Source organism: Python bivittatus, unplaced genomic scaffold (assembly GCF_059951505.1).
Source record: "Python bivittatus isolate LINGU-HERP-01145 unplaced genomic scaffold, Pbiv_v1 ctg000700_np1212, whole genome shotgun sequence".
Lineage (NCBI taxonomy): Eukaryota > Metazoa > Chordata > Lepidosauria > Squamata > Pythonidae > Python > Python bivittatus.
Window position 1 is genome coordinate 38,412,976 of NW_028277098.1, and position 26,349 is coordinate 38,439,324.

The 26,349-nt window shown below is 36.7% G+C and overlaps 1 protein-coding gene across 2 annotated transcripts in view; it reads right to left on the bottom strand.

Moving 5' to 3' along the window:
* Positions 1-26,349, bottom strand: part of CACHD1 (cache domain containing 1) — a 121,465-nt gene that overhangs the window by 25,067 nt on the left and 70,049 nt on the right. For both annotated transcript variants that reach the window (XM_088153634.1, XM_088153633.1), the window contains exons 5-16: positions 21,605-21,731; positions 19,161-19,305; positions 17,752-17,968; positions 14,017-14,166; positions 13,573-13,806; positions 9,029-9,178; positions 8,746-8,869; positions 6,689-6,806; positions 5,864-6,032; positions 2,381-2,523; positions 1,394-1,575; positions 105-215 (exon numbers count right to left, since the gene is read on the bottom strand). In XM_088153634.1, coding sequence (XP_088009760.1) covers positions 105-215; positions 1,394-1,575; positions 2,381-2,523; positions 5,864-6,032; positions 6,689-6,806; positions 8,746-8,869; positions 9,029-9,178; positions 13,573-13,806; positions 14,017-14,166; positions 17,752-17,968; positions 19,161-19,305; positions 21,605-21,731 — 1,870 coding nt within the window. The remainder of the gene's footprint in view (positions 1-104; positions 216-1,393; positions 1,576-2,380; positions 2,524-5,863; positions 6,033-6,688; positions 6,807-8,745; positions 8,870-9,028; positions 9,179-13,572; positions 13,807-14,016; positions 14,167-17,751; positions 17,969-19,160; positions 19,306-21,604; positions 21,732-26,349) is intronic.

The window sequence follows — 26,349 nt, forward strand, 5'->3', positions numbered from 1 at the left end:
AAGGTTGGGACCCACTGATCTAATTGACCTTGACATAAATGGCTAGGTGGGCTAATTTATTTGGAGATCAAGATATGATCATCATCTCCAAGTACAAATTTTACCTTGAGGAATGCACGGTATGACTGATGGTAACCACATAGCCTGCTCCTCCAACATCTAAATATGGCCCAGTGAAGGTAATTAATCCTGGATTGGCCACTGCATGGAGGTACCTATCAGAAAACAAAATAATCACCTTTAATGTAATAGAATAATTTCACATGACATAAAGAATCTTGCAATATATGAGCTAGACCTCCGGAATACAGAAAATTGCATAAATCCATACATGTGCTGGCAATGATTAAAATCAGTTGAAGTCACTTATCCCTTTGGAACCCCATGTTCCATTTCAAATCTGTATCCTGCATTTCATTTTTTTTAAATGCCAGATGTTTTTAGGATTGGTATATGTCAATAATATTATGATGAATCTATAATTCCTGAAAGGTACTGGTGAGGATCATTTTAGAGAATCATCCTAATAAACAGTTGCACTGAAAATATGAATGGCATTTTTCCTGTTTCAAGAATCATTTCTGGAAGTATTTAGAGCCTTGATATTTCTTGCTACTGTTGGGACAACCCTTCCATTACCCCACCCCACCCCCTTCTGAACAGGGTGGCTGTAACTACCTTGTTATAATTGGGCATGTTGAAATACCTGAACTCTAAAGAAATGGCTATTTCAATTCTCCTACACTTTGCTGTTTCAGAAGATAAAAACAAGGAAGAAGTGGATTGACAGGATTGGCAGAAGTGACTGACAACATGAGAACATGAGAATTTTGCATTAGGTTAAATTCATTGGCTTCTGCTTTCATTAGCAGAATGGATTAGTTCTCACAGAGAATGTGGAATGGAACACATTTAGGAGTTTCCTCATGGTTATTATCTCATTTACAGTGTATACAAAACATTTTCTTAAGCCAAGCTTGTGCATAATTAATAGACGACTTAAAGGATTACAGCATAGGAAATCTACACTAACAGAAAACTGTTTCTCAAAATAATAGAAGAAGCAACAACACCATGAGGATCTGAAATTCATAAAGAGAACCACATAAGATAAGTGATAATGCATTTTGTAAATAACAGATTTTAATGTCCACCTGTATTTTTCTTTATTTGCTGCTGCACCAAAGGGCAAAGAAACAGAATTTGCCTTTTAAAAAGCAAGCAGCTAATCAGAATTTAAAACAGTAACACATGCTATATTATCTCACTTGAAGATATTTCATCCGTCAGGGATTTTTTTTCTATAAATCCATCACGGAATATTCACTCTCATTCAATATTATCAGCCTCAATGGTTTTCTTAAACCTTTCATAATGGGATCCTAAAACTCACCATTGTCTCCTAGTGGGATCAAATGCTTTGTCCATGAGGGAACCAGGATAAATTCTGAGCACCCCATTGGGCGTTGCTATGTAACGGCGGACAATGTAACTGTTCAAGCTACTCATTTCCATTTGTGTCATCCATTCATCTGTGACGTGACTGGTAGCCATTACTTCATTTCTGACAGAGAACTGCAAAACAAAGACAGACCTAGCAGGGTTCCTTTAAAACTTGACTGAAAAGATAATAAGCTGCTTGCAGAGTTTCTTACAGATTCATCGGAGATAATCTAAACCCAATTACTACTTTAAAATCTTCTCTCACCAGATGGATCTAGCAAATTTTAATTTTTTTTAAAGTAAATCCTAACACTAATGAAATACTGTTGCCAGTATTCACAACATTTAATGTTTTACTTTTAGTGAATCTAAACCCTTATTGTACTTTTAATTTTCTATACTTTTAGAAATGAAGAGCATTTGGCTTTTTTCAGTGTTTGTAACACCAACCCGATCTTCTTATTGTTCACACTGCTATGTCAAAGCTTTTTTCCCCCTGCTGTTTGTTTTACTTAGATAAACAATTTGGGAGCATGATCCTAAATCATTAATTTGGAAATCCATTTTGAAATATAGTGGCTTAGATTCTTTTTTTAAAAATGCCTTAGTCAATATTGTTCTTTCTAATTCAAGCAAGAAATATTCCAACTTTAAATGTACTAATTTTTTCATGTTGCCAAGAACGAAGTACTCCTGACTTCAACAATTAATAAAAAACAGAACAAAGAACAAAAAAAGAGGTACAATCCCAAAGAACTATAATAAAATCCGCTATCTGATCAAACAAGAATCCAAAAACCTAGCCAAATATTCATGAGAGGTCCTCAAAGTTTCTCCTTTCAACTCTCACATCAAAGAGTCTCAACGAGTAGCATGAAATGTCTAAGGAGGAAAGCATCATAAAAGTATGGAAGGCAAATAGGCAAAAAAATCATACTTTCAGCCCAGGGTTGGCAATGAGGCGGGTGTTGTCACTGAGATATGCTGTATAGTGTTCCACCATCCTCTTGGTCTCGGGCTGACTTAGATGTTCATATGGAGAAGAAAAACCACCTGCAGACAACATCACTGTAGGGCTTTCTGGAAAGACAGCACAGATAAATGGTTTAAATCACAAAATGTCCTCTAGAACACAGCCATAGCAAACCTCTGTTACAGAACCTAGTTGGAGCCCCCCAGCAGAATTGCAATATATGAGCATTTGCAATTTAAGAAAAAGTTCTCAAATGGAATGCTATTGTGCTAGTCACCACCAGGGTGCATTGTTGTAGCAATACTGTACTGTACTGTTTAACATTCTCTTAATTCCCTACCATTTCTACACAACAAGAAGACGAAACAGAAGAAACACCTATCATGCTTCAGGATGTTATAGGAAGATGGAGCAGCTGGGGGGGCCAGAGGGGGGAGGATGGCAGACGGCTACCTCGACTGTAATAATGTGAAGTCCCTTCAAGTCATTCTCAGCTCCTGCTGACTTAGGGAGCTTGTCCATTCAATTTTCTTGATAACAGTGTGAAACTGGTTCGCCTTTGACTTCTTTTGGAATATGAGTTTTGATTTCCTTGGCCAGCCTCAAGTTCTGGAATTCCCAGAGGGTATCCCACCCAAATATTAACTACATCATGCTTAGCACACAAACCCAGAAAAGGTCACCCAGATATTACCACTTGCTGAGGTGGTATTAGTGTAGACATAAGAAGATCAGCTTATTTCAGGCCCCTTCCACAACCTGTCCACCTTAAAGTAGTAGTAAATATTTACAATGTATCCATTCATGGAAAAACAGCTGTCAAAAGCCAATTGGATGGTCAGAAATAAGCCTGGATCTACACTGTAGAATGTTAGTTCTGGTATACTGAAAATGCCAGCAAATTCTCACCGGTCTCTGATTGCCAACTGATGTAGAGGGAAGTCAGTGCTGATCAGCTAAGAACAATAGAGATGGTAGCCTGGCAGATACTGTGATTTTTCAGTGTATGCATCAACATTCCCCAATCTAGTGAAATCCAGATGCCTTGGAATTCTGCTCCCATGATTCTCAGCTAGCATCTGGAAGCCACCAAGTAGGAAAGTACTGGTGTACACACTGTATTTAAGGCAACATGTTTAATGGAAAAAATAAGCTGACAATGTTTTTTCCTCATCTTCATACTGTTTATTAATCTTCCTCAGTCCTTTAAATGTACAGAAATAATTTTAGCACTGAAGATGGTACCTAGCCGGGTAATGAAACGTTTGCAAGAAAAGAACCAAGCTCAGAGAACCCCAAGGACTCCATAAAAATAATCATTACAATAAACTATTTTTGCAAGTAGTTTTCAAACAAGCATTTTAATTATGCATGTTTAAGGGATAACAGGAAAGAGGGTGAGAAAGTCTTTACAAAAGGAATTAAAATGTAAGAAAAATGTAAAATTCTATGGTGAAAAACCTTTGTTTCAAAAACAATTTATTATTTCTACAAGTTTAAATTTCCTATTTCAGCATGACCTGGAGCAAACTTCTAAATTGAATGTGTCTGGTTTTACTGTATAAATCTATTCTGATTTCTTAAAAAAAAAAAAAAAAGACAATGCTCCACTGAATTAAAAAGTTTTAAACAGTTTTTAATGTCTCTGAACTTGCCAATTAAAAATATTTCAAAGTCTATTCTCTCCAGAGTTCTGGCTTCTTTTTAGAAGGATTGACAGTATTAAATATTTATAGCTAGGAATAAAATCTGCATAATTCCAAAATTACTAGGATACACCATGACTGGCATAGACTTCAACGTTTTCATGTTATTGCTAATGATTTATTTGACAGCCAGGAGAATCAAGCTCAGCTTTGAAATAGTGTAGCAACACTACTCATACTTAACACATTCTGTTTTCTGGAAGGTAAGTTATGCAGCTGTCTGTTTCCAAGGTATATTTATTTTACAGCTTCTTAAAAACAAAGAAATAGACAATCCCAAGACACTTCATTTCACTCGTACATTTAACCAATTTGCAGCCGAGTCCATTTGACCAATAGCTGCTAGAATTTGCTAAAATATGGTGACTGAAAGGAAGACAAACCTTATACTGAATTAGACCCTTTGGCCTTCTGGCTTAGTGTTCTTGATACTGACTGCCAGCAGTTTCCCAAGGTTTCCAGCTAGTTTTTCTAACCCTCACTGAAGATGCCAAGGACTGAACCTAAGGTCTTCTGCATACAAAAGAATGTTATGATTCTCCCTGTTACTCTATTATCCATTAAGAACATTTAATTATATGCCAGAGTAAGGCAATCCTACTGAAAACAGAGCACGAAGTCAAATAGTAGGATTAGAAGAAAAAGATGTATCAAGATAAAATGTGCAGGACTAAAGTCTGATCTGTTTATTTCCATTTCTTGCTGATGGGGAAAAAAAATCACTTTTCTATATGCTTTCATCTTGACATCTCCCAAAGCCTAATTCTCTGGCTCCTGAGCTCTGTAATCTTTGAGTTAGCTGGGAAGCTCAGCAATGCTATTTCTGTGTTTGTCTGAGTAAAATTGTGGAAATTCTCCCAACCAGACTGAATTAAAACTTTGACAATCTCTCTTCATTGTCCATAAATTTCCACTGGCCTCCTATGATTGGTAACAATTCTGCCCTAATGCATAAACTAATAATTCCAACATGTGGTCCCCAAATGTTGCTGAAATTCAACTCCCACCAATCCAAACCAGTGGATGTCAGAAATGATGGGTGCTATGGTCTGGGGACAGAAGTTCGAGAAGGTTATTGGCTTAGTATTAGCTCAACTGAGCTGGCAATTTCTCCAAAACTATGTAACAGAAGCTCATAGGATTGATGGTTTCCTTGTCCCCAGTATTAACTAAGAGATGGATACTTCCCTCAATACGTTTTAATAGTTAGCCTTCAGAGGTCTACAGGATTAATGTCTAAGACTGGGACAAAAATCCTGGGATTAGTGCTCAAGATTTGATTAAAAGGCAAGGAGATGCTTATTATATATTGCACAAGGACCAAAGAGACAGAAGGAACAATTGGTCTCTACTGTTAAAAGAGAGGCCAAAGTGATAGTCTTTTGGCTAAGATCAAGGGTTGTATTTATTTATTTGTCACATTTATATAGCCACCCATTTCACACAAAGTGGGTATTAAGTGTGTGTAACATGAGCTCAGTTCAGAAAAGTTTGGGATTATGAAGTCGTATTTCATTTCTTTAAGGCTCTTTGTGAAAATTATAATATAATTTATACTTTTAAAAGCTACCTGGAAGGTAATCTAAAAGACGGTCCTGGAATAATTGTTATCCTAAAATTATTGAAAACATACCTGAAAGGATTTCAAAAATGGATAAACAGGGATTCTGATCATTTATCAGAGCTACTTGAACTTACATAACAATGGATGGGATAGATTTTAAAGAAAAAAATGCTTTACCTAAGGTTGCCAGTTGTTTGAAATGCAGACAAGCATTGGGCTGACCTAAGAGATCCAGACGATGATAAAGGAGTTTACTACTGGGTATGGTGTTGAGATTTTTAAGTTGTCTAACAGGTATTTCTGGTTGAATTACAACTATACACAAAATGAAGGATGTATCTTGAACCTAAAATATAAACAAGTGTGATTTAATAAGGAAAGCATTCTATTTGAAATTAAGAAGCAAATCTGAAAGGTTTATAAACATTTTAAGTAAGTAAACATTTCTGAATCACATTTTAAAAGACTCACACTTTCTTTAGACATTCCTTTTTCTTAGGCTTTTTAAGATTTGTGACTTCCAATTATAAGACTGTAAGTTATACAATATTCCAGATCAATTCTCCAAATTAATTCATCTTATTAAATTTATAAAGGATTTACACACATGTTGACTATCAAATCATGACTAATACAGGCTTGACATTCTTTTATCTGAGAATCAATTGAAATCTTCCAAATTAACATGATCAATCCTTGCAGCAATCTTTCTTCACAGGAATGGATCACATTAATTTCTGAAGATTGGATGACACAGCAGTTATAAACAGGCACAACTATAAGCAGTTTTCATTTTTTAAAATGTACATGGTACTTAAGAATTTATCAAGATACAACTCTCAGACACAGCAAGCACCAGACTTAAATCCTGATGCTGAATGGCCTGGAGGTATGTAATAGACTCCAATTGCTTGGAAATCTAAGAAAAAGAATGCCTGTTTTGCTGCAATTAAAAAATGCCTTTAGCTTCAATATATTATCATATCTTCAAGTGTCACTTACCATTTTCCAGGCATAACTCACATTGTAGGCATCTTTCCCAATTTCACGCAATTTGTTGACATGCCAAGACAGTGACGAATTCACCGGGACTGTAATAAGTTGACTGCCGAGGGGGAGGCTAAATTGGCAACAAATAACATCCATCAACTACTTAAAATGGGAAACAAACTCAGTACTGGTTTTTACTTTAAAGTGAGATCACTCAGGGAAGGGCTGCATGGAATTTATTTTTAATTAAAATAGAAATAGACTGCTTTGCTACACCCTATTTACTGTTCATACTCAAAGCCAGAATGCTGGCTCTGATCATATGAATTGGTTGCAGATGAAAAATTTCAATGCCAATATAAGGGGAACGAAACCACCAAAGCCACTGGTTGTAGCAGAAATGGTACAGTTGGTTCCCTAGTTATTCACGTGGCCAAATGACAATACTTCACCTCATCTGATAGATAATGAACTCCTTCAAGGGAAAGAAAGACCCAAGCACAAGCAGGGCTGTCCTTCTTCATGCTGAAAAGCAGGGCATTTCCACCAGCCAAACTCCATTCACATTAAAGGGACTGAAGTAGGTCCACAAACGTTAGAGCCTGCAATCTACTCAAGGCTGACAGAGGCCACTGTTCATTCTGCAACAGTCCACTGTCTCTCTCTGCTGGATACAGGGGGGTGATGGAATCTTCCTCCTCTCCTCCACCAATCACTTCACTCGCCTGCATGCATTACTTTACCACTAATGCTTAAAATGCAAGGCAGGAGTGTAGTGTCCCCTCTACAGTCAAAAGAATATTGAACTTTATTGTTCTTGCCTTCCTCAGGCTTCAAGTGCCAGGAAAGACACTTGCAGTCACAATCTGCAATACGTGACCAAGACAGATGGTGTACTGATGTCTTTTTCAGCAGAGATGGAGGGAAGAGCAGCAGCATTATTAAGAAATAATAGAAGACCAAAATTTGCAAGACTCAACAGTAGTATCTAGATCTATGCAGCTTGAAACGTCTTGATGCCCTTGTTTTGTTTTGTTTTTACAACCAATCATTTTCACGTTATTTTAGGGCATGTGGTTTTATTCTGTATGTGTGAAGCAGAAGATAAAGCCAATAACGCAAGATGCTATACAGCAGCAAAGACAGAAATTATGGAAATTATGAATTGCTCATCACATTAGGCATTTAGGATCCCACACCACAAATGGGTCTAAACAAGTAGCTTGACTTGAGCCTACAAACTATCTACAGAAATGTAGTTCCTGCCAAAGAAGCAACATGAGCTTGGGCTTGTTTATACCCTGACAGGCTATACCATTTTTAAGGCTCCTTTAAAGAACAGCACCACAATATTCCATGCAGAGGGAATTATAAGCATTCAGTTGTCCAGGGAATTTATTGATGTGGTTCTAGAACTCTTCCAGATATTAGGACCTGAGGAGCTACCTTTCAATCATTCGTACAGAGTTTTCTAAAACATAATTTATCTCATTCTCCCAAAAGACTTATCGCGGCAGTACAGTTGTTCTACTGTAAATCTTATTGGTAAAGTTAAATGGTTGGTAGGTTTACAGCTTTGTAACTGAAACATTACTGTATTACTGTATTACTTTCACTGTGATGACAAACAGCAATAAACCAGGGAGGCCAAGACAGGATAAAAAACACCTACTTGGTATTGTAAGACATCATAGAATAGCCCACTGTTTCTTTTTATGTAAAACTCCAAAGGAGATAAAGGCTTTATTTATATTTTTTATACGGTGATTGTACAGATAGAAGTTGAACTATTTTTTCCCAGGCCCAAACACCATTATTTTTATAAATCTACATCTAAAGCCAAGGAGCTATGAAGGAAGAAGACTTCCCTTTAGTTTTCTGCACTAAATTCAATAATCTTATGCCTTGTCTTTTGTGACTGCAGCGAAGGAAACATTTCAGCTTTTGGCACCTCAACATTAGAGATAGCTTAAATTAGCCCAATGAACTGCTGAGAAAAACTATGAAGAACGTAGTTTATTAAGTAAGCATACACTAAGTTTGTATAAAGCATCAACTCAAAATCTTACCTGAGGATATTCTGTCGAACCAGTTCAAATTTTGGAATATTTTCATAATGTATTATATCTGTGTGAAGCGGTGGTTCAGAAAGTAAGTAGGGTCTGGTAAGAGAGGGATGCATAAGAGTATACCCTAAAAATAAAAAGAGAAATTGTCATACATGTTGTTTTGCATACATTATATTTATGTGATATTGGAAGGATAGAAAATGTCAAATTAAAAGTTAATAGTTACTCCTACAATGAAACTGCATTATCTTTCTATGCAATAAGAATTATACTATTACCTTACCTTTATCATCAATCAGAAATGTGTACGAAGCCAAAGAATCTTGGTAATAGGTAACATCTTCCAAAATATAGGCCAGATTAACATCAACTCCAACAATTCCTAACAGTAGGTTTCCAAAGTAACATGGTTTGCTGACAGTCATTATCAGACCTGTTTAAAAAAAAAAAGAAGCACAGACCAAACATTAATAATAGGAAATCTAGAGCACTTGAGAACAAGCAGCTTATGATCCAGCAGGACTTCCAAAATAACTACGTGTAAGATTTCAGCCTTAATGGCTGGGGAAGTCCACCAATCCCTTTCAGTAACATGACCCGCAATCCAGCACCATTTGTCAGTCTTGTTTCAGGACTGGCAATGAGGGGTGCTCAGCTTCCAAGAGCAAGCTTTTTGGCTGCTTCAAGGACTGACAGACTATGCGTGAACTCGACCATTAGGAATAGGCCTTCAGAATGTGAGCCTAAGGTTGCAGCCTAAATACCATAGTTTTTTTCTAAAATAATTTTAGCCATTTTAGTTATCAGTTTGATTGTAATTTTCATGCCAATTGGGATGGTGGGGCTGGGGTGGGTGGGTGCGGAGAGTTGGCCATGTCGTGGGCTAATCTGGTTCAATCCATTCTGTCATCACATAATTACGCATATCAACAGAATTAGAGTAAACATTTACATTTCTAAACAAAAGGGAAGCTGTATTTTCTCAAAAGAATTGGATGAAAGGAGTAATGCAATATTTTTAAACCGCTAAAAGATGGGCATAATTCATTTTACAGTAAGCTGAGGAATCATGGCCACTGCATTCAAATGAAAGTTCAAAACAGCCAAGAATTAGTATTATTTGGAGGAAAAATACTGTATAAGGATTTGCATTGCAAATGAATATTCACTTTCTCTGGGTATTCCTGCATATTCCCCTATTCCCTTCCAAAACAACACTGATACTTCACTTCCCAAATGACAGCAACAATTCTGAATAATATATTGTACTATACATAAGGGTATTATAAGAAAGGAAACTATAATAAATAATTATATGTATATATTTACACACACACACCCTTCATCTCAGGTAGATCAAGACAGCATGCACAGGAGTCCCAGACTAATCCAGGCACTCCCTGAACACATCTAAACCTGTTTAGCTTCAATAAAATCATTGCATCACATCTCCAGTTTTTGGAAAACAGGCTGCTTCATTACATTCTTTTTGACAAAGTAAATCCCAGTATAGCAACTGATATGAAACTGTAAAATAGAAGCATACCAAAATTTTGGAAGGTCTTGGAGCTTAAAGCTCTGGAAAGTATCTACTATTTTCTAAACCTTTGCCAGTTAAGATTGCCACAGTCCAGATGGCATAGAAGAGTTCTCCAGAATATTCTCCCTAATCTGTTCTGCTGCCACATCAGAAAAATATCTGGAAGCAAGCTGCCATTTCTGATAGTACTTCAATCTTCATAGCAAAAAAACTAATTATACTCAATAAATAGCATACAGGTTTGAGTGAAGTTGCATATATCCAGAAGTGACTTCAAAATTCCTGCTTACATTTACGTACCCTCTTTCGTGCACACACTTAAGGCATGCATATCCAGTAACGTTAATAAACAAACGGTACAAAACGTATCTTCCACTATTATATACAGCAGTGATTCTGACTTTGTGGTCCATGCTGTGCACTACAGCCATCTATATTTCCCAACTAGAGCCTGTTTGCTAGCTCAGATCCTGCCTCCCTGTGTCCAGAGCAAAGCCATTTTCACTTCTACTCAGTCCCACTGATGTCATACAGCTCGTCCAGAGCAACAACATACAACTTACACTCTGTCAAAAGATACCTCTCTCTGGAGATCTCTCTCTCACTGATATGAAATACCTATCACTCAAGGATTTCAATCTAAGAACATTATAGACCAGCAAGTTTGTGTTAAGAGCTATCATTAGTATATGGCTATTATTCCATGTGGTAAATGGTAAATACATTGTTTTAGATTTAAAATGTCTGTGTAAAATTACCAAGTGCAACTGTACAAAATTACCAAATGCAACTGTAATTATCTCATTCACTGAAAAGCATACAGTCCCATGTTCTTAAAACTGAAAGCATAGGGAAGAGGTCTTTGCTTGCTTATTTATTTATGAAGGCTTCAATGCCACTAAATTCCCATAGGCTCTGAGAAGGTTGCAGAATGCCACAAGGCTGAAACTACAAATAAAAAAACTCCAACACATAACACTTCACAACACATGACAGTGTCATCTTGCAGGGACAGACTAAATCACCACATCCTGAAATGTCTTCTGAAAAACCTATGCCTTTACAGGTATTTGGAAAGAAGACTGGATATCTGGAGGTAAGCTGTTCCAAAGGACAGCCAAGATGGCTTGCCCTCAGGGTACTCTTTGAAAGAAAAGACCCTCAGCAAGCCCTCTCTTCCTCATCTCACTGGGTGGTCAGATTCAATCCGGAGAAGGCAGTCTCATAAGTATCCAGGCCCCAAGCCATGAAGAGCTTTAATGGTGACAATCAGCACTTTGAATAGCATCCAGGTTTAACAGGGAGGTTCCCGCATTTTCTGAATGTTTATTCAGGGATCCAGGAGTGCAAAAGGTTTGAGAAACATAGACATACAGCCTTTGAAAGTTAAGCCTTGCCATTTAAAACCTGTATATTCTGCATTTCCAAAGTTTTAACATGCTTTCAACAGTCTAAAAACAGCAGCCATGAAAAATCAACACAAAAACATCAATAGCTCCAGAAACATTAAGCAATCCAGAAGAGATATGTTTTACACCCTTTCTTTAAGCTACAGATCTGAAGCAATCTCACCATCATTACATAGACTATTGTACAACTTTGATACAACTAAGATACAGGCCTTCCTCTCTTAACATTTTCACTGTTACTTCACTGTTATGATGGCACATAGAACAGGGACCACATCTATCTGAGGTCCAAGTACATTAAAACACATAATATTGCTGATTAATATTATGGGCATGTTCCTACATTCTAATATCTGTTAAAAGTCAAGAAGCAATGATGGAAAGGAAGAAATTATTTAATTTCCCCATCTTGTGTGCTATACATCCCTGATCTGGATCAGGAATCCTCCTGACTTACTTTTGAATAAAGCACAACTACACAGAGCTACATACTGCAAATTTAACGTAGCATGTAGTTTGACTTTAAGTTATCCTCATGGTGTCATCAAATATAAAGTTATAGTAGTCTGTACAAGAAGTAATAAAAGTCTGGCTCAAAATAACAATAAGCTTATTTTTTAAAAAAGGGGGAATAGTTTATATATCATGGCTGGTGTGGGTCTTCCGGGCTGTGTGGCCGTGGTCTTGAAGTTTTGTTTCCTAATGTTTCGCCAGCACCTGTGACCGGCATCTTCAGAGTGCAGGAGCACAGACAGGAGCAGTTCTCTCTGTGCCCAGGGTGATGTGACCCTTCTGTGGGTATTTACAGAGATCTGGGGGGAAGGGGGGATTGGGGGTGTGCCTTCGACAATACAAGTTTATATATCAGTTAAAGTTAATAAAAGAAGCTTCCACCCCCTATTGTCACTTGCAGGAACTTGTAGCAACCTGAACCTCATAATATGCTTACCACAGGAAAAATGTATCTTGCATAATTTTAGGAATGGATATTATCACCATCCTTTCTGAGCTGAACTTCATCTGGTTTGAGCCACTCAGTAGATTTAACACTGATTAAGAACCAAAGTGGCTATTTTTAGGTTGCTGACTGATAACCTCTAATACCATCAGTCTAGATAAGCCTCTGAGTACCATATTAAAAACATCAATGAGGAATCCAGAGGAATACAAGCTCAGCACTACACATAATTTCATGGCTGCATTTTGAGTAAGACAGCAGTGAGATCCACCTCCAATGTTAGATATCCAAGCCCTATTATTAGAATTACATTATTTTGGTATAATGAGAGGCCCAAAAATAATTTGTTAAGTTTTAAACATAGGAAGATATGGATGTAGATCAGCTGAGTGAGTATTCTAACAAAATAAGAGACAATGTTCTGTGATCAAGTAATCACAGTGGCTGCTTAAATTTCTTTCCTGACATCATTTCTCTCCTGGATCTCCCTTCCCATAAACTAGGTTTCTGCTACACACGTTTCTCATACATTTATCCACATAAATCTATGTCTAACATTCCACAAAGGTGAGCCGTACAACAAAAAAAGAAACACGCTATCATGACCATTAGTAACTTTCAATGCACAGAAATAGTCCAAGCTATTTCTGCAGGGCCAAAAAAAAAGTGTTTCACATTCACAACTGTCCAGAGAACATAACTTTATTATCATCGCTCATTTGGAGGACAAACCCCCAGATGAATTTCCACCTCCTTAGCCTCACTAAAATCAAACAACTCCTTATTCTTACTGCCTACAGAAAGCTTCATTTGGCCTAGGTCTCATACTGACTTCATACTGAAAGCTCTTAATTCATAAGGCATGTACAAACACTACATGTGCCTTTCCACTGTTTTTTTTTTAAGGATGAAGCTCTTACCATCTCCCATTTCATCAGAAAAGGGCAAACTGAAGACTGCTTCATCAATCATGTGGTTTGGGAGATTTGTATAAAACCGTCCTACTGTTGTTTCCAAATTGCTCAGCTGGTTCAGGACCATCATACTGCCCTTAGTTACAGGAAAAGCTGTTCGATCTGGCATTCCATACTTTGCTGAGTTTTGTTCTGCTAGATCTCGAAGAAATGCTAATTCTTTTAAGCCTGTCACTCCCTCTGCAAAAAGAGACATTGCACATAAATGGAGAGGAAAATTAAAGCACATAATTTATGAAATTGTACTGAGAGCTCAAATGTGGAAATTATAAACTAATCATTAGACAACTCAGTACATATATGAAAAATAATTTTAGTAGTATAGCCAATGCCTTCTAAAAACACTGAATACACAACTGAAAGAGCCTTAACATTCTAAACATGTCTTACCATTCATGAGAGCATAAGTAAGGATCATTACAGAGTTGTTCAGCAAACTATTTTCTTCATTGATGACACGAAGTGTTGTCTTTTTACTATCTTCAGATGAATCCCTTGATGTTACTCCAGCTGATAAGTATATTATGACTGTATCGGTGCCTAAGGAATATAAGAAGAGACCTGATGCACATATAATCTAACATACTACAGAGAATTTGCAATAACAGATTCTCAATATTAAAATCATGGTTGTAATAATAAGTTGACTAGATTTCTCTTTGTCTTAAAAATAAAGTTCTATTCCATCCAAAATCTAATGCCTCTAATTTTGGCATCCAATAAAAGAAACCTAAGTAAGCCAATGCTGGCCTAATTTCACCACCAAATTAAACAGAAATAAACTAGTTATCCAAGGTTACCTACAAAAGACATATATGTATGTATATTCCTCAGAAAATTATTACAACATCTAAAATAAAAATATACCATCTTTTATTAACAATTTCTTTGTGTTAACTTTCCATTTTTAGGCTGGGGGATAAAGATTTAGGATCTCAATAAGGCAGTTAAGCCAGAGGCAGTTAAGCAGATTGTGTTCTCATCTTCTCTTTTTGACATTTCTAATTTACTGTTATACATGCATGCATTTACTATGGCCCTTTGAGAAAGCAGGAAAAATTTGGAATATTTGTAAAAAAGTAAAAAGCTGTGTGTTTTTTTTTAAACCATCCTTTTCAATACAATACCTTTGGGGAGAAAACACTTCAACCAAATTAACTTTGGATAAATTGGAGGAGGAGGAGGAGGAGGATTAATTAAATTTATGTGCCACCTGACTCCCAGAGAGTCTGGGTGTTTACAATTGTTAAAACATTTAAAAATCAGAAAACAATACAGAAAACACAAAAACAGCAGGAGACAAAGGGACAACCATGGCAGAGGGGAACAGAAAGAAAGAAAGCGGTATCAATCATCCTCTCCAAAGGCCTGGTGAAGAGCCAGGTCTTTTAAGGCCTTTTGAAATCCCAGTAGGGTGGGAGCTGTTCAGATTTCGGGGGGAGCCTCATTCCAGAGGGCAGGTGCTGCTACAGAGAAGGCATGCTTCCAGGTTCCCAATAGGTGGCATTGTTTAATTGATGGAACCTGGAGCATGCCAACCCTGCCAGATCAAACTGGTAAGCAGCATTCCTATGGCTTCCTCACAACTACTAAACAACAGGTCACGGAAAAACATTATGTGAGTCAATGCCTGGAGAACACACCATTAAGGGAATGTAACTGACATCAAATGGGTTACCAAACACTACTAGTGTTAATATTCTTATAGCAGTAGTCTCCTCTTTATGGTTTGATAACCAGTTCCCAAAAATTGTTCTTTATCGCAATTATATACATCTTAATTTGAATTACTCATGTACCAAAGTAGAATTTGATGTACTCCAGTGTTTTCAGTCTCTCAGCATTAATTTTCTAGCATTCACTAACTATATCCCACCCAACTATTGCCTGCTGTTTTGTTTCTTTTGACTTACTGAATTACAGTAAAAGTTGCATTCCAATTTATAATTTTTGAAAGCTTCGTGATGTCCCTAGAGTTAAAGGAATTTAAGGAGCTAAATTAGAGGATGCCCCTGTTTTTAATAGCTGAAAGGTATAAAAAATGCCCTATTTTCAGTCTCATTTCTTATCTCTTGTGCCAGGTATTCCTCAACAATGTTTTGTATTGTAACTCTCCATTCAGTGGATTTGTTAATGTGCACGTTGAGCCTGCTGAGAAAGCAGGATGTTAAAAATCTCACAGTATGTGGGAACGACCATTTTTGCACTAGAAATGACAACAATCAAGAAGATTGTTTATAAGGAAATGGAAGCACTTTGCACATCCTCTTCTGGAAGGACCAAGCAGTATAGCTCCTCAGGACTATTGTCTATGCCAGTATTTCTCAACCTTATGTATGTGGACTTCAACTCCCAAAATTCCCCAGCTAGCCATGCTGGCTGGGGAATTCTGGGAGTTGAAGTCCACACCCCTTAAAGTTGCCAAGATTGAGAAACCCTGTTCTATGCTAATCTACAATACCTCAGATGTAAAACAAGGGGAGATGCTTCCAGAGTGCACTTTAAAAAGCAGGAAAAAATGATTATAAATTATAATATAAAGTATTATTTAAAATAATAAAAATATATATTTAGAAGAGGAAAAAAGAGAGAAATATGCTTCTTATCTTGAGCTCAACAAGGAAGAGTTCTAAACCCCAAGCACTTTAAAAATACAGTGCAATGAAACCTCAATTTAGCAGATCTCAAAGCAACTGACTTTGTATGCAATGGGTCAATTTTTCACACCCAAAATGTGTGAAAAATGTAATCATCATTAATGCAAATGACACAGATTGCTGTAATGGTGTACTTTAATATCTAACAGATATTCAGGAATACAAACACCTCCTCCTGCTTAGACTTGATTAATCAAAATTTTGTTATACAGCTTTAATCAGTATCTAAACCAATCTGACCCTCCAACATAACTATAACGGTTGAGAAAGCTGTGGTCTATCATACAGTTGTGCATGTTTCAAAAATGATTTGGAGGAAGTTGTTTGGATTTTGTGCAGGTGTGAGTTCAGCACCATTCTGCTATTTATTGAAGCAGACTGACATTTTTCAGATTTCCATGTGAATCTGAAAAATGATGCTGCTGCTTTAAGAAGTTGACTCATTATACTATTAAATGAACTGCATTATTTTTCAGGTTCATGTGGAAGCCTGAAAGGGCTGCTTTAATAAATAGCGAAAGTATTGTGCCTACACAAGGTCTGAAGGCTTTCTTCCAAGTCATTTTTAGGTGTGCATGTTCATAATTCATCAACACATGCGGAAGGCTTGCCTGCAGGGTTTTTACGCAGGCTTTTAAAAAAAATTGCAATTCAGATTGCACTGCCAAAATTTAGCATCAAAACTACCTGTTTTCAGTGACACAATTTTATACATATGCAAAACCAACTGTTTCATAAATCAGAACTCCAGAATATATATATATATATATATATATATTGGTCCTTCAGATCATGCCAATCTGGTTGTTCCAGGGCTGATCAGTGAGTCTCCAAGAAAATAATCTGACTTCTGGAAACCTACCAGGCCACCCCAGAAGCAACCAGACTAGTGTATTCCAGAGAAGAAAAGGGAAAGGATTGCTACTGGCATCCTTCCAGATACATTGGTGAGGCCCACCTGCTTAGCTTCATGCTGGAACTACATTTCATTCCTCCACATTATTCTTTGGAGTCCCTTTTACATGTGGTCTTTGTACAACTTTAAATATTAATTGGCATAATTAAACTTGGATGATCTCAAAAAGCTAGGCAAGATTGTTCATAGTTAGTACTTGGATGGGAGGCTACTAGGACGTAACAAGGCTGTGGGTTTGAAAAAACACCCCAGAAAAATGGAACAGCAAATAACTTCCATACTGTATCACCATACTGTACTTTTATATTACTAACAGTATCTTATAATCATTAAGGGATGATAAATGATAAAGAGAAGTTAGTAGGCGGTGACAATAAATGGAGTTTGAGTTGCCACACAGACTATGCTAAAAACAAAGCATTTTGTAAGTAATCTAGTATTTAAAATGTTCTCTTCTGCCCTGTTAAAAAGAAAAATCCAACCCAAAGGAGGAAGGAGAATGAATAAAAGATCAGGTGCAAAGATATTAATATTGTGTAACAATACACTTACTTGCTTGAAGTTTAGTACTATTATTTGTATTTCGCATCAACTGAAATGCTTTCTGAAATCCTGCTGCATGCTGGGTAGGGCTGTCAGATGATTTGGTATTGCTAACAAAGGTGGACATTTTCCTTTTTGTCTCACTGGTGGCAGGAGACAGAAATGTCTTGTAGCACTGATCCAAGGAACAAGTTCTTACTGTGTCTGCCACAGTTAACACAGAGATCTGAAGAAGAATAAAAGAAAATTACTTCCTGTTTAGTATACTCTTTTTTATGTTGTGCTACAGCACACAGTACAATAAGACAATAGAAAAGTGTATTTGATTTTAAAATTCAATTGTTGAATCAAAAATACTTAAGGTATAAATCTATCAAACTCGAGTATAGTTAAGACTTATGAAAGATCTGGTGTTGGCCTTTGATTTGTCAACAAAGTATTAATTCATTTCTTATGTAAAATGTTTGCAATAATACTGAATTAGACTGTCACTGAATTTCCAGGTCCTAGCAATGGAAACATAGATCACAATAGCATATTATTTTAAGAAACAGATTGTTTTAGGGAACAAGAAGGAGTGGGGACCCTAGGTTTTATGAGACCCTTGAATGAAATTCAAAGAAACCATCTTGTTTGCAGGAATCATGGAAGTAAGTTTGTTTATGGAAAATAAGTCCATCTTTTTCTCCAAAATATATATCAGCAAGAGGCTATAACCTCACACGCCATATTAAGAGTCTCTCCTCCAACGTCACTTCCAAAATTCAGTATGAAAGGAACTAAATCTGTCTCATTTTATTTTTTTCTCTTCTTCTTTCAGATATTCAGATTATATCCAAACCTCCTCCTTCAATTTTGCCTTGCCTTATTTGAAGCTTGAGAGAAAGAGAGTGAGGGGCCACTAGTACTGGCTCCTGAACAGCCGCTGAGCACTTCTATAGCAAACTAATGAATGACAGGGCAATCCTAAGGTTTCGTGGTAGCGGTTTACTGAAGAAGCAAATCACTTGCCACTTCTCAAGTTCCTCGGGTTAAGGACTTCCAGACAGGTGGTATGTATGTTGAATGGACTTATTTTCCTTATTTGATCTCATTAACTGGGTTTCTATCTATATCAAAGGGATAGACATTCTTTATGCTAAACTAAGACTGGCTGGGGTAAAGAAGAGGACTATCATACAGCTTCATAAGACAATGGAGATATTCTAATTCCTGTCCCTCCCCCTCTGAATATTTGGGGTCCAAGCAGACAACAGGGGACTTTAGCATCATAGAACCTTCTGTGGGCAATTATATATGATTCATCCCAACTCCAATTCCATTCCCAAAGTTGCTCTTTCTCCCAATAGTTTTGCCACTTAGACGAACATCTGAAGGATCAGAACTAAATGTTGACTTACCATTCTGAGTTAACTCACCTTATCATGTTCATCTATTGAATTCAGAATAACCTGGGCTGCATCTTTAGCAATCTGCAATTGTGTTTCTGTAACTGAAGCTCCATGATCTATAATAACAGCTACGTGCTTAGACTGAGGTCTAACTGTAGAGACGTAGACAGGCCTAAAAGTAAAATTACAGGATGCTGCACTTTAAATTCATTAAGAGAATTACAACAGAATTGACTCAAGAAGTTTCTTACATTGTCCAAAGACATTCATTGAATTAACTGTGTGCTAAGCTTATGTTTATGAATTTATTTTGGTTTTGGCAAATTACAGATCAGCCATTGACTTGCTTGCTTTCCAGAGCACCTCATTTCTAAAAACTGCAATAATAGTGACATACCAGGATTTTTGAGAGGGCAAAAATGGTAAAGAATTCAAATATTAGAAGGGCAATGTTCTGGGCAGAATTAGCTGAACAGCAGATTGACTGGCATGCCAACAGTGTAACCTAAAAATCTTTACTCAGAAGTAAAAATATAACATTTCTGGACATTTTAAATAACTAGGAAAATGTTCTTCCTGTTCCCCACTTCCAAAGCTGGAAATGTTGGGAATAAAATATGGCAATAATTTTTCAAAGCATCCTTTACAAATAGTAACTTTTTTACTTCACAGCATGTATTATGTTTGATAATTAAACCTTTATTAATTTTACTTTTAAAAGTTTTCAGTTTCTGTTCCAAGCAGAGCTACATCCTGCTGAACCCAAGGAATCCAGCATGTCTACGCTTTTGCATGCTCAAGGGATGCAGGCAAAAACTTAACCCTGAAAACAGAAGAAACAATTGGCATTGTAGCAACGCCAAAAGATGATTTTCTTCAGATACAGAATGCATTAATTGTCACTGGAAAAAAGCTGGGGGGCGATTTTAAAATGCATGTGTTTTTGCCATGAAATCCCAACCAATCTAATTTTCTAAATCCCAAGCGCTAGTTTCCAGTTTTTACTTATTTTTATGATTTTATAATTTTCATAGGAGTTATGAAAACTGAAGTTTCGCCTGCATTCAGACAAGTTTCTCCATCCTTCCACATGTTAGTTTATTTCTAGAGTCAGTGCATTTCCAAACATAGATCAATCATATGTTGACTATTTTATCATTTAAAAAAGAAAACATTAAGAAATTTTTCATAATTTATTTTCTCTCCAAATGTTGGTCTTCACATTTCCACTCAGAAGTCCTGTTGTATTCTGTCCTCTTACTTTCATGTAAATAGGTATCAGTTGATACCTTCTACAATCCAATAATATTCCAACTATACTGGGATGAGTTATACTGATTTATCTCCTTAATACAGCCTTTGGTATCCACTTTAGTAATAGTACAACTAATTATAGTGTTTAGATCATTAGAAACATTTTTTACAAATAATAATTTTCATAAAATAGAATTGTAAGATATTCCAGATGTATATCTGTATCATCTGATGCACTGATTCCAAATTAGGCAGAGAAATGAATACAATGTAATATAGTTGCTGGCATGTTAAAAGACTGTGCAAAGAGTGTAAAATTGTATTACTGCATTAGGATTAAGGTTTTTTTTCATCACGAATAATAGTCTGATGTCAAGACCAACTTTTCTATTAGCAGTACGGAATGTAATCCATATAGGACATACTATGCAACACTTTTATCTGTGTAAACTACTTTTTAAAAGTTTATTATATTTTTTAAGAGCACAGAATATTTCCATGTTAAAAATGGTATAAGGGAGGAGAGGACAATTGCCGTTTATTTTATCCTGGATTGAGAAAGCTAAAAGAAACTACAGGTGGTCCTTGCTTAACAACCACTTATTCAGTGACTAATCAAAACTTGCGACAGCACTGAACAAGTGATAGTTATGACCAGTCCTCAAAGTTCCAGCTGTCGCAGCACCCCCACGGCCATATAATTGTGATCCAGGTGCTTGGCAACTGGCCCAGACTTCCGACTACTGCAGTGTTCCAGTCACATGATCATGATTTGTGATCTTTCCTGCTGGCTTCCCGCAAGCAAAGTCAACGGGGAAGAGGCAGGAAGTTGGAAGCTGCGATCACATGAGGTCCTCACTTAACGACCCACACGGTCCTTGCTTAACAGTGGTAAACTGGAGACTGCCAGAACTGCTATTGCTAAGTGATGTGGTCACATGACATTGTGCTTTACGACTGCATCGCTTAGCGACAGAAGTTCCAGTCCCAATTACGTCATTAAGCAAGGACTACTTGTAATGTTAATGGAGGAAATTAAAAAGGCAATCTGTATCTTGTACACTGGAAGATGGTGGTAGGCTAAACTCTGCATGAGTTCATCATGTTACTCTTGTCATATGACGTGGTTAGAAGCTAAATTCTCTACTGGAATGAAGTTACTAATACAAGCTATTTATATCTGTAAAATGCTTGTACTGAATTCACCAAAATCATACCTGCTGCGGTGTTCGTAATTGCCTTTACATCGAAATTTGTGAGCTGGAAACACAGTAAAAATGCCTTCTTCTGAACTAAAGTACTGCCATTTAATTCCAGGATTTGATTTCAAATTGTCAGCAAGGACTATTAAAAATAGAATAAAATAGAAGAGGAAATTAACAGTATTATAAGGAGAGGGGAAAAAAATCTTAAATGCTGTTTGATTAAGTTTCCTTAGTACAGCACCAGGTTGTCTGAAATGATACATCATCTAGATTATTTTCAGCAGGAACATATGTGCATATTCAATTGTCATTAACCATAAACCTACTTTATTTTCATGTATTTAATAACCTATGATGCATGATGTTTCCCTCATTAAAATCGGTGCACAGTTCCTACTGTTATTCTTTTCAGCAAATATTAAGGTCCAGAGGTTACATCCAGATCTGCAAGACACAATGCTGAGATAAACCAACAAATCTGGACGATTATCTTATGGGATAAAGAATGAGGGGGACTTCCTTGGAGGAAATTTTTTGGTATCCTGTATCTCAGATTCTATACCATTACAACAGAACATATATTTGCAAAGTAACAGGGAGGTTATGTTATGCTAATATGTGAAACAAAGGAACTTTACAAACCTTTCTGATAAAGGACCAAAACAAAAAACAAAAAAAACACAACCACATTGAGGAAATCAAATTTTAGGATTTGAGAATAATCTGCTTGCATTCCTGACTCTGAACAAGAATGAAAATGTTCATCCAAATAGAGGTTACATCATTTGCTATATTTCAATGCTGCTATTATAGAGTTCAATTTGCTAGAATACGAACAAGCAGACTGTTGTAAGAGGAATGGATTTGGTTGATTTAAAGAGGAACAAGGTGGCTCTCCAGTCCAGACTAGTTTAGAAATGGCTGAGGAACAATAAGATGCTGGTGACCTGTGCAGCTCACACCACCCTTGATCCATCAATGCTGACAGCTATACATTTTCCTCCCTGTGGCTATGTAGATACTGATCCTTCATAGACAGTCAACCTTTCCAATACTTGGTGTCTTGCTACTGAAATAAGCAGAGGCAAAGTAAGATATCTAATAAGCAACTGGCTGATTATCAGCATGCTTAAGTAAAATTCTTCATGGGTAGCAGAAATGCAGACCCTAAAATCCCAACAGTCCACTCTAAAGTATACAACCTCTTCCCCAATAGCTCCAAATGAATGTTCAAGAGCTGATGTTGGCTGGAAAATAAGTTGTCAGAGGAGGAATGAAGGAATCAATCTCGCCTGAGACCCTAACGATTCATATCTAAGGAAGCTGACCTGACTTCTGCAGGAACAGGAACATTCCAGTTGAGATGGTAGGGATACATTCTCATAGTTCCTGCTTGTTCCAACTCATACATCTCAGAGATCATATATATGCCAGTTTACCCAATGAAAAATGGGACTCCTTTGTAAACAACATTAAATTTACATTAAGGAGTAGGTAATAATTCAAATCCATGTTCAAACGATAGCTACGTATTTACATTATATCAAGTTTCTTCTTCATTTCTCACTTTTGTCACATTCCCATTTTAAATGGTTATGTTTCTTCTTTCCCCCAAGTATAACTCTTTCTCCAAGTGTCAAAAATCCATTAGAAACAGACGACTTCCTTCTACTTTCCACTAGAGTAATTCCCACAAGGAAAATATTCAGGTTTCCTTCACTGAAATGAAGGGGAATGTAGTTCTAAAAATTGGCTTTCTGGAATGACTGTGGCATGTTTTAAGATTTGCATTCTAGCTTCAAATTAACTGCACCTATTAAATATCTTTCTTAAACAGAATGATAAAAGTAATGTTAGATATGAAGATATGATCTTCTCCTTTCATGTAAATGCATGTTCATGAACACATATTGCACACATGGGACAGTATTATTCTCATCTTACAAATATAGAGCTAGGTACAGAAAAATGTAGAGTAATTTATCCAGAAGCTCAGAGTGAACAAAGCAGCCGAGCAAGTAATATAAGCTTTAGGGAATTTCCTCCTAACTCCAAGTTCAAGTTACTAGCTCATTCTCACTCATTTTTGTAGACTGTGCTTTCTTAATTATTCAAATAGAATCTTTTCAAGTATTGGTTTTTAATTTATGGAGTGAGACATGATTTTAGTTGATATTTTAGCCTGGAGAAGAAACAGCTGTTAGATACATTTTGCCGCTTAAACACAAGCTTCACTAGTGTTTATTTATTTAGTCTTTCTTAGACTAAATAATAATAAAAGAAAAGCAAATCAGGTTAAGAAACAGAACTCCTGTATGCCCAATAAGTCTAGAGTTAAAACAAGTTATTGATCCCAATATTAATATTATTTAATACATGCTAATTTTAAAAAATCAAGTATACCAAATGGCCTTTAACCATAAATTCACTTCTAAAAAAAATCCTAGTTATTTAAAATACAGCCATTAAAACAAAAAACCATGAAGGGCTTGATCCAGATACACACATATGTGCATTCACCAAACTCTGGCAGGTCTAAAAGCAGTAATTACACCAAGGATTCTCAAAACTGTCCAGTATCATGCCCCTTTCGGATTTTTTTAGAAACCTCCCACCTCAGTGTCCATTAAATCCATCACCCATTTTGCACAAGCATTAAAGTACTCGCTGGGCCTTCACCTTCCACCTTCCCAGTGATCTGCCACCAATCTTCCCACCACAAAACCGCTGATCTTCCTGCATATCTACCAATCTTCTCAGCACCTTCCCATCAGCCCATGATCTTCTTCCACACCCACCAATCTTCACAGCACTTTCCTTCCCTCTCTCCCATCAGCCTGCCCAACCCTGGTAATCTTTCAAATCCATGAGATTGTCATTCTAAAATTACCAGCTTTTTTGTGCTAATAGTTCTTCTAAAAGTTTCACATCTTCATACTCCTCTTTGGAATTACCCAAAACAGGGCATTCTCTCAAAGATGACAATATGATCTGATAATGAATGCAATGGGGTCACGAAGAGTCAGACACGACTTAACGACTGAACAACAAATGAATGCAAAGAGGCTGCAGTTGCCCAAGAAGAAGAATATATAGCCACTTCTTGATTATATGACTACAGCAGAAAGCATCACCCACACAGTTGAACTTGCTTTGTAGTTAAATGATTGTGTACTGTCTGTTTATATGCTTCTGCACATTGCCTATGCCAAGCATACAATGAACGGAACATAGTTTATTTTGTGTTTCTACAGCAGGTTACTACGACTGCTGCTGCGGCTACTAGTAAGCCGCAGCCAGCTCAACCTCAAGTATCTGGCAAGAGTGCTTAGCTACCTTACTCTTTATGCCATCAGAGAACACACAGGATGAGGGAACTAATGACTTGCACCTCACTGCTTTGCAGCATCACTTATATAATCGCCGGAAAGCCTACAACAACTCCACAGCCCAGCTGGATCAGATGGAAAGCCACTTGGGGCCTTCCTGACCTTACAGAACTACTGGCTCAGGCTTGACTTTGCTCTCCAAGAAATATGCCTGCTAGAGTAATTGCTTTGCTGAACCCTGACTACAGCTTTATCTTGCTGACAGGGCTGCCTGAACTGTTTCATTGCTAAACTCAATAGGCTCCTGGCTAAAAATCCAGCCATTCACTAGATCAATGCAAAGTTTGCAGTAGAGCAGTTACTGTTAAGAAAAAGCCAGCGAAAGGGAGGGGCTTTTAAAAAACATATACACACCCAAAACTACTTCCTTTCAGTGACTTCTGAGAGATAAAAGAGTTTCCCATTCATAACAAAGGCAGGAAGTATTATCCTCAGTCTGAAATGGATTTGTCACACCCATATTGTGCAACCAAATATAAATACCTACATGGCCAAACTATGATGTTACCGAAGTATTACATGACCTGATTCTTGGTAACCTATTATCTCTGCATGAAGGAACCTATGTAAAATATTATACCAATACCAGATGCTTGCTCTAAGATAAATACAACAAAATTAAGCAAGACAGAGTTTCTCATAATAATTTAACTGGTTTTGGTTTTGCAAGACTACTTATTCTTGGCATAAGTAGAAATACTCAGGGGATTAAACATGTAACCTTAAATATGCACATACATAAAGCCTAAATTATGACAATCCTATACATTAGTCACTCACAGCAAGAATTTATACACTTTTTTTTTTGCTTGTCCCTTCTATAAGATTAAAGCCCCAGCAATGGAAGATTAGACATGAAAACTCTGGCCCAATCTTATAACACAAGGGCATAGTTGAGGCATTGTAATTAAAAGAACCTATGCCAGTGTTAGATATAAAAGCTATAGATCCAATGGTATAGATGATTTCCATTCTGCAATAGATTGGAGATTTGGGTGATTGGAGATTTCCATTCTGCAATAGATTTGTTCCTTGGGTTAGCATTAGCAAAAGATTACGCAAGGAACAAATCTTCCACCTTGACAATTTTATATCTTTGCTAGACTGATATTTGTTAGAATATGAAATCCACGTACTGCAAAGCTTGCTAATTGCAAGATAAGAGCATTAAGCTAGAGCTGTTTATGTGGTCTTTGGCAGCAGATTCAAATTTAAATCTGGTTGCTAAAGCACTATTTGACCATAACTCCGGACTATTTCATTTCAGACAAAAACACATATGTAAATACGATTTGATTTTGAATTAAGATTTTTCTGTTTCTGCTACCAGAACAGAAATTTTCTCCTAAAATTACTATCTCCTTTTGA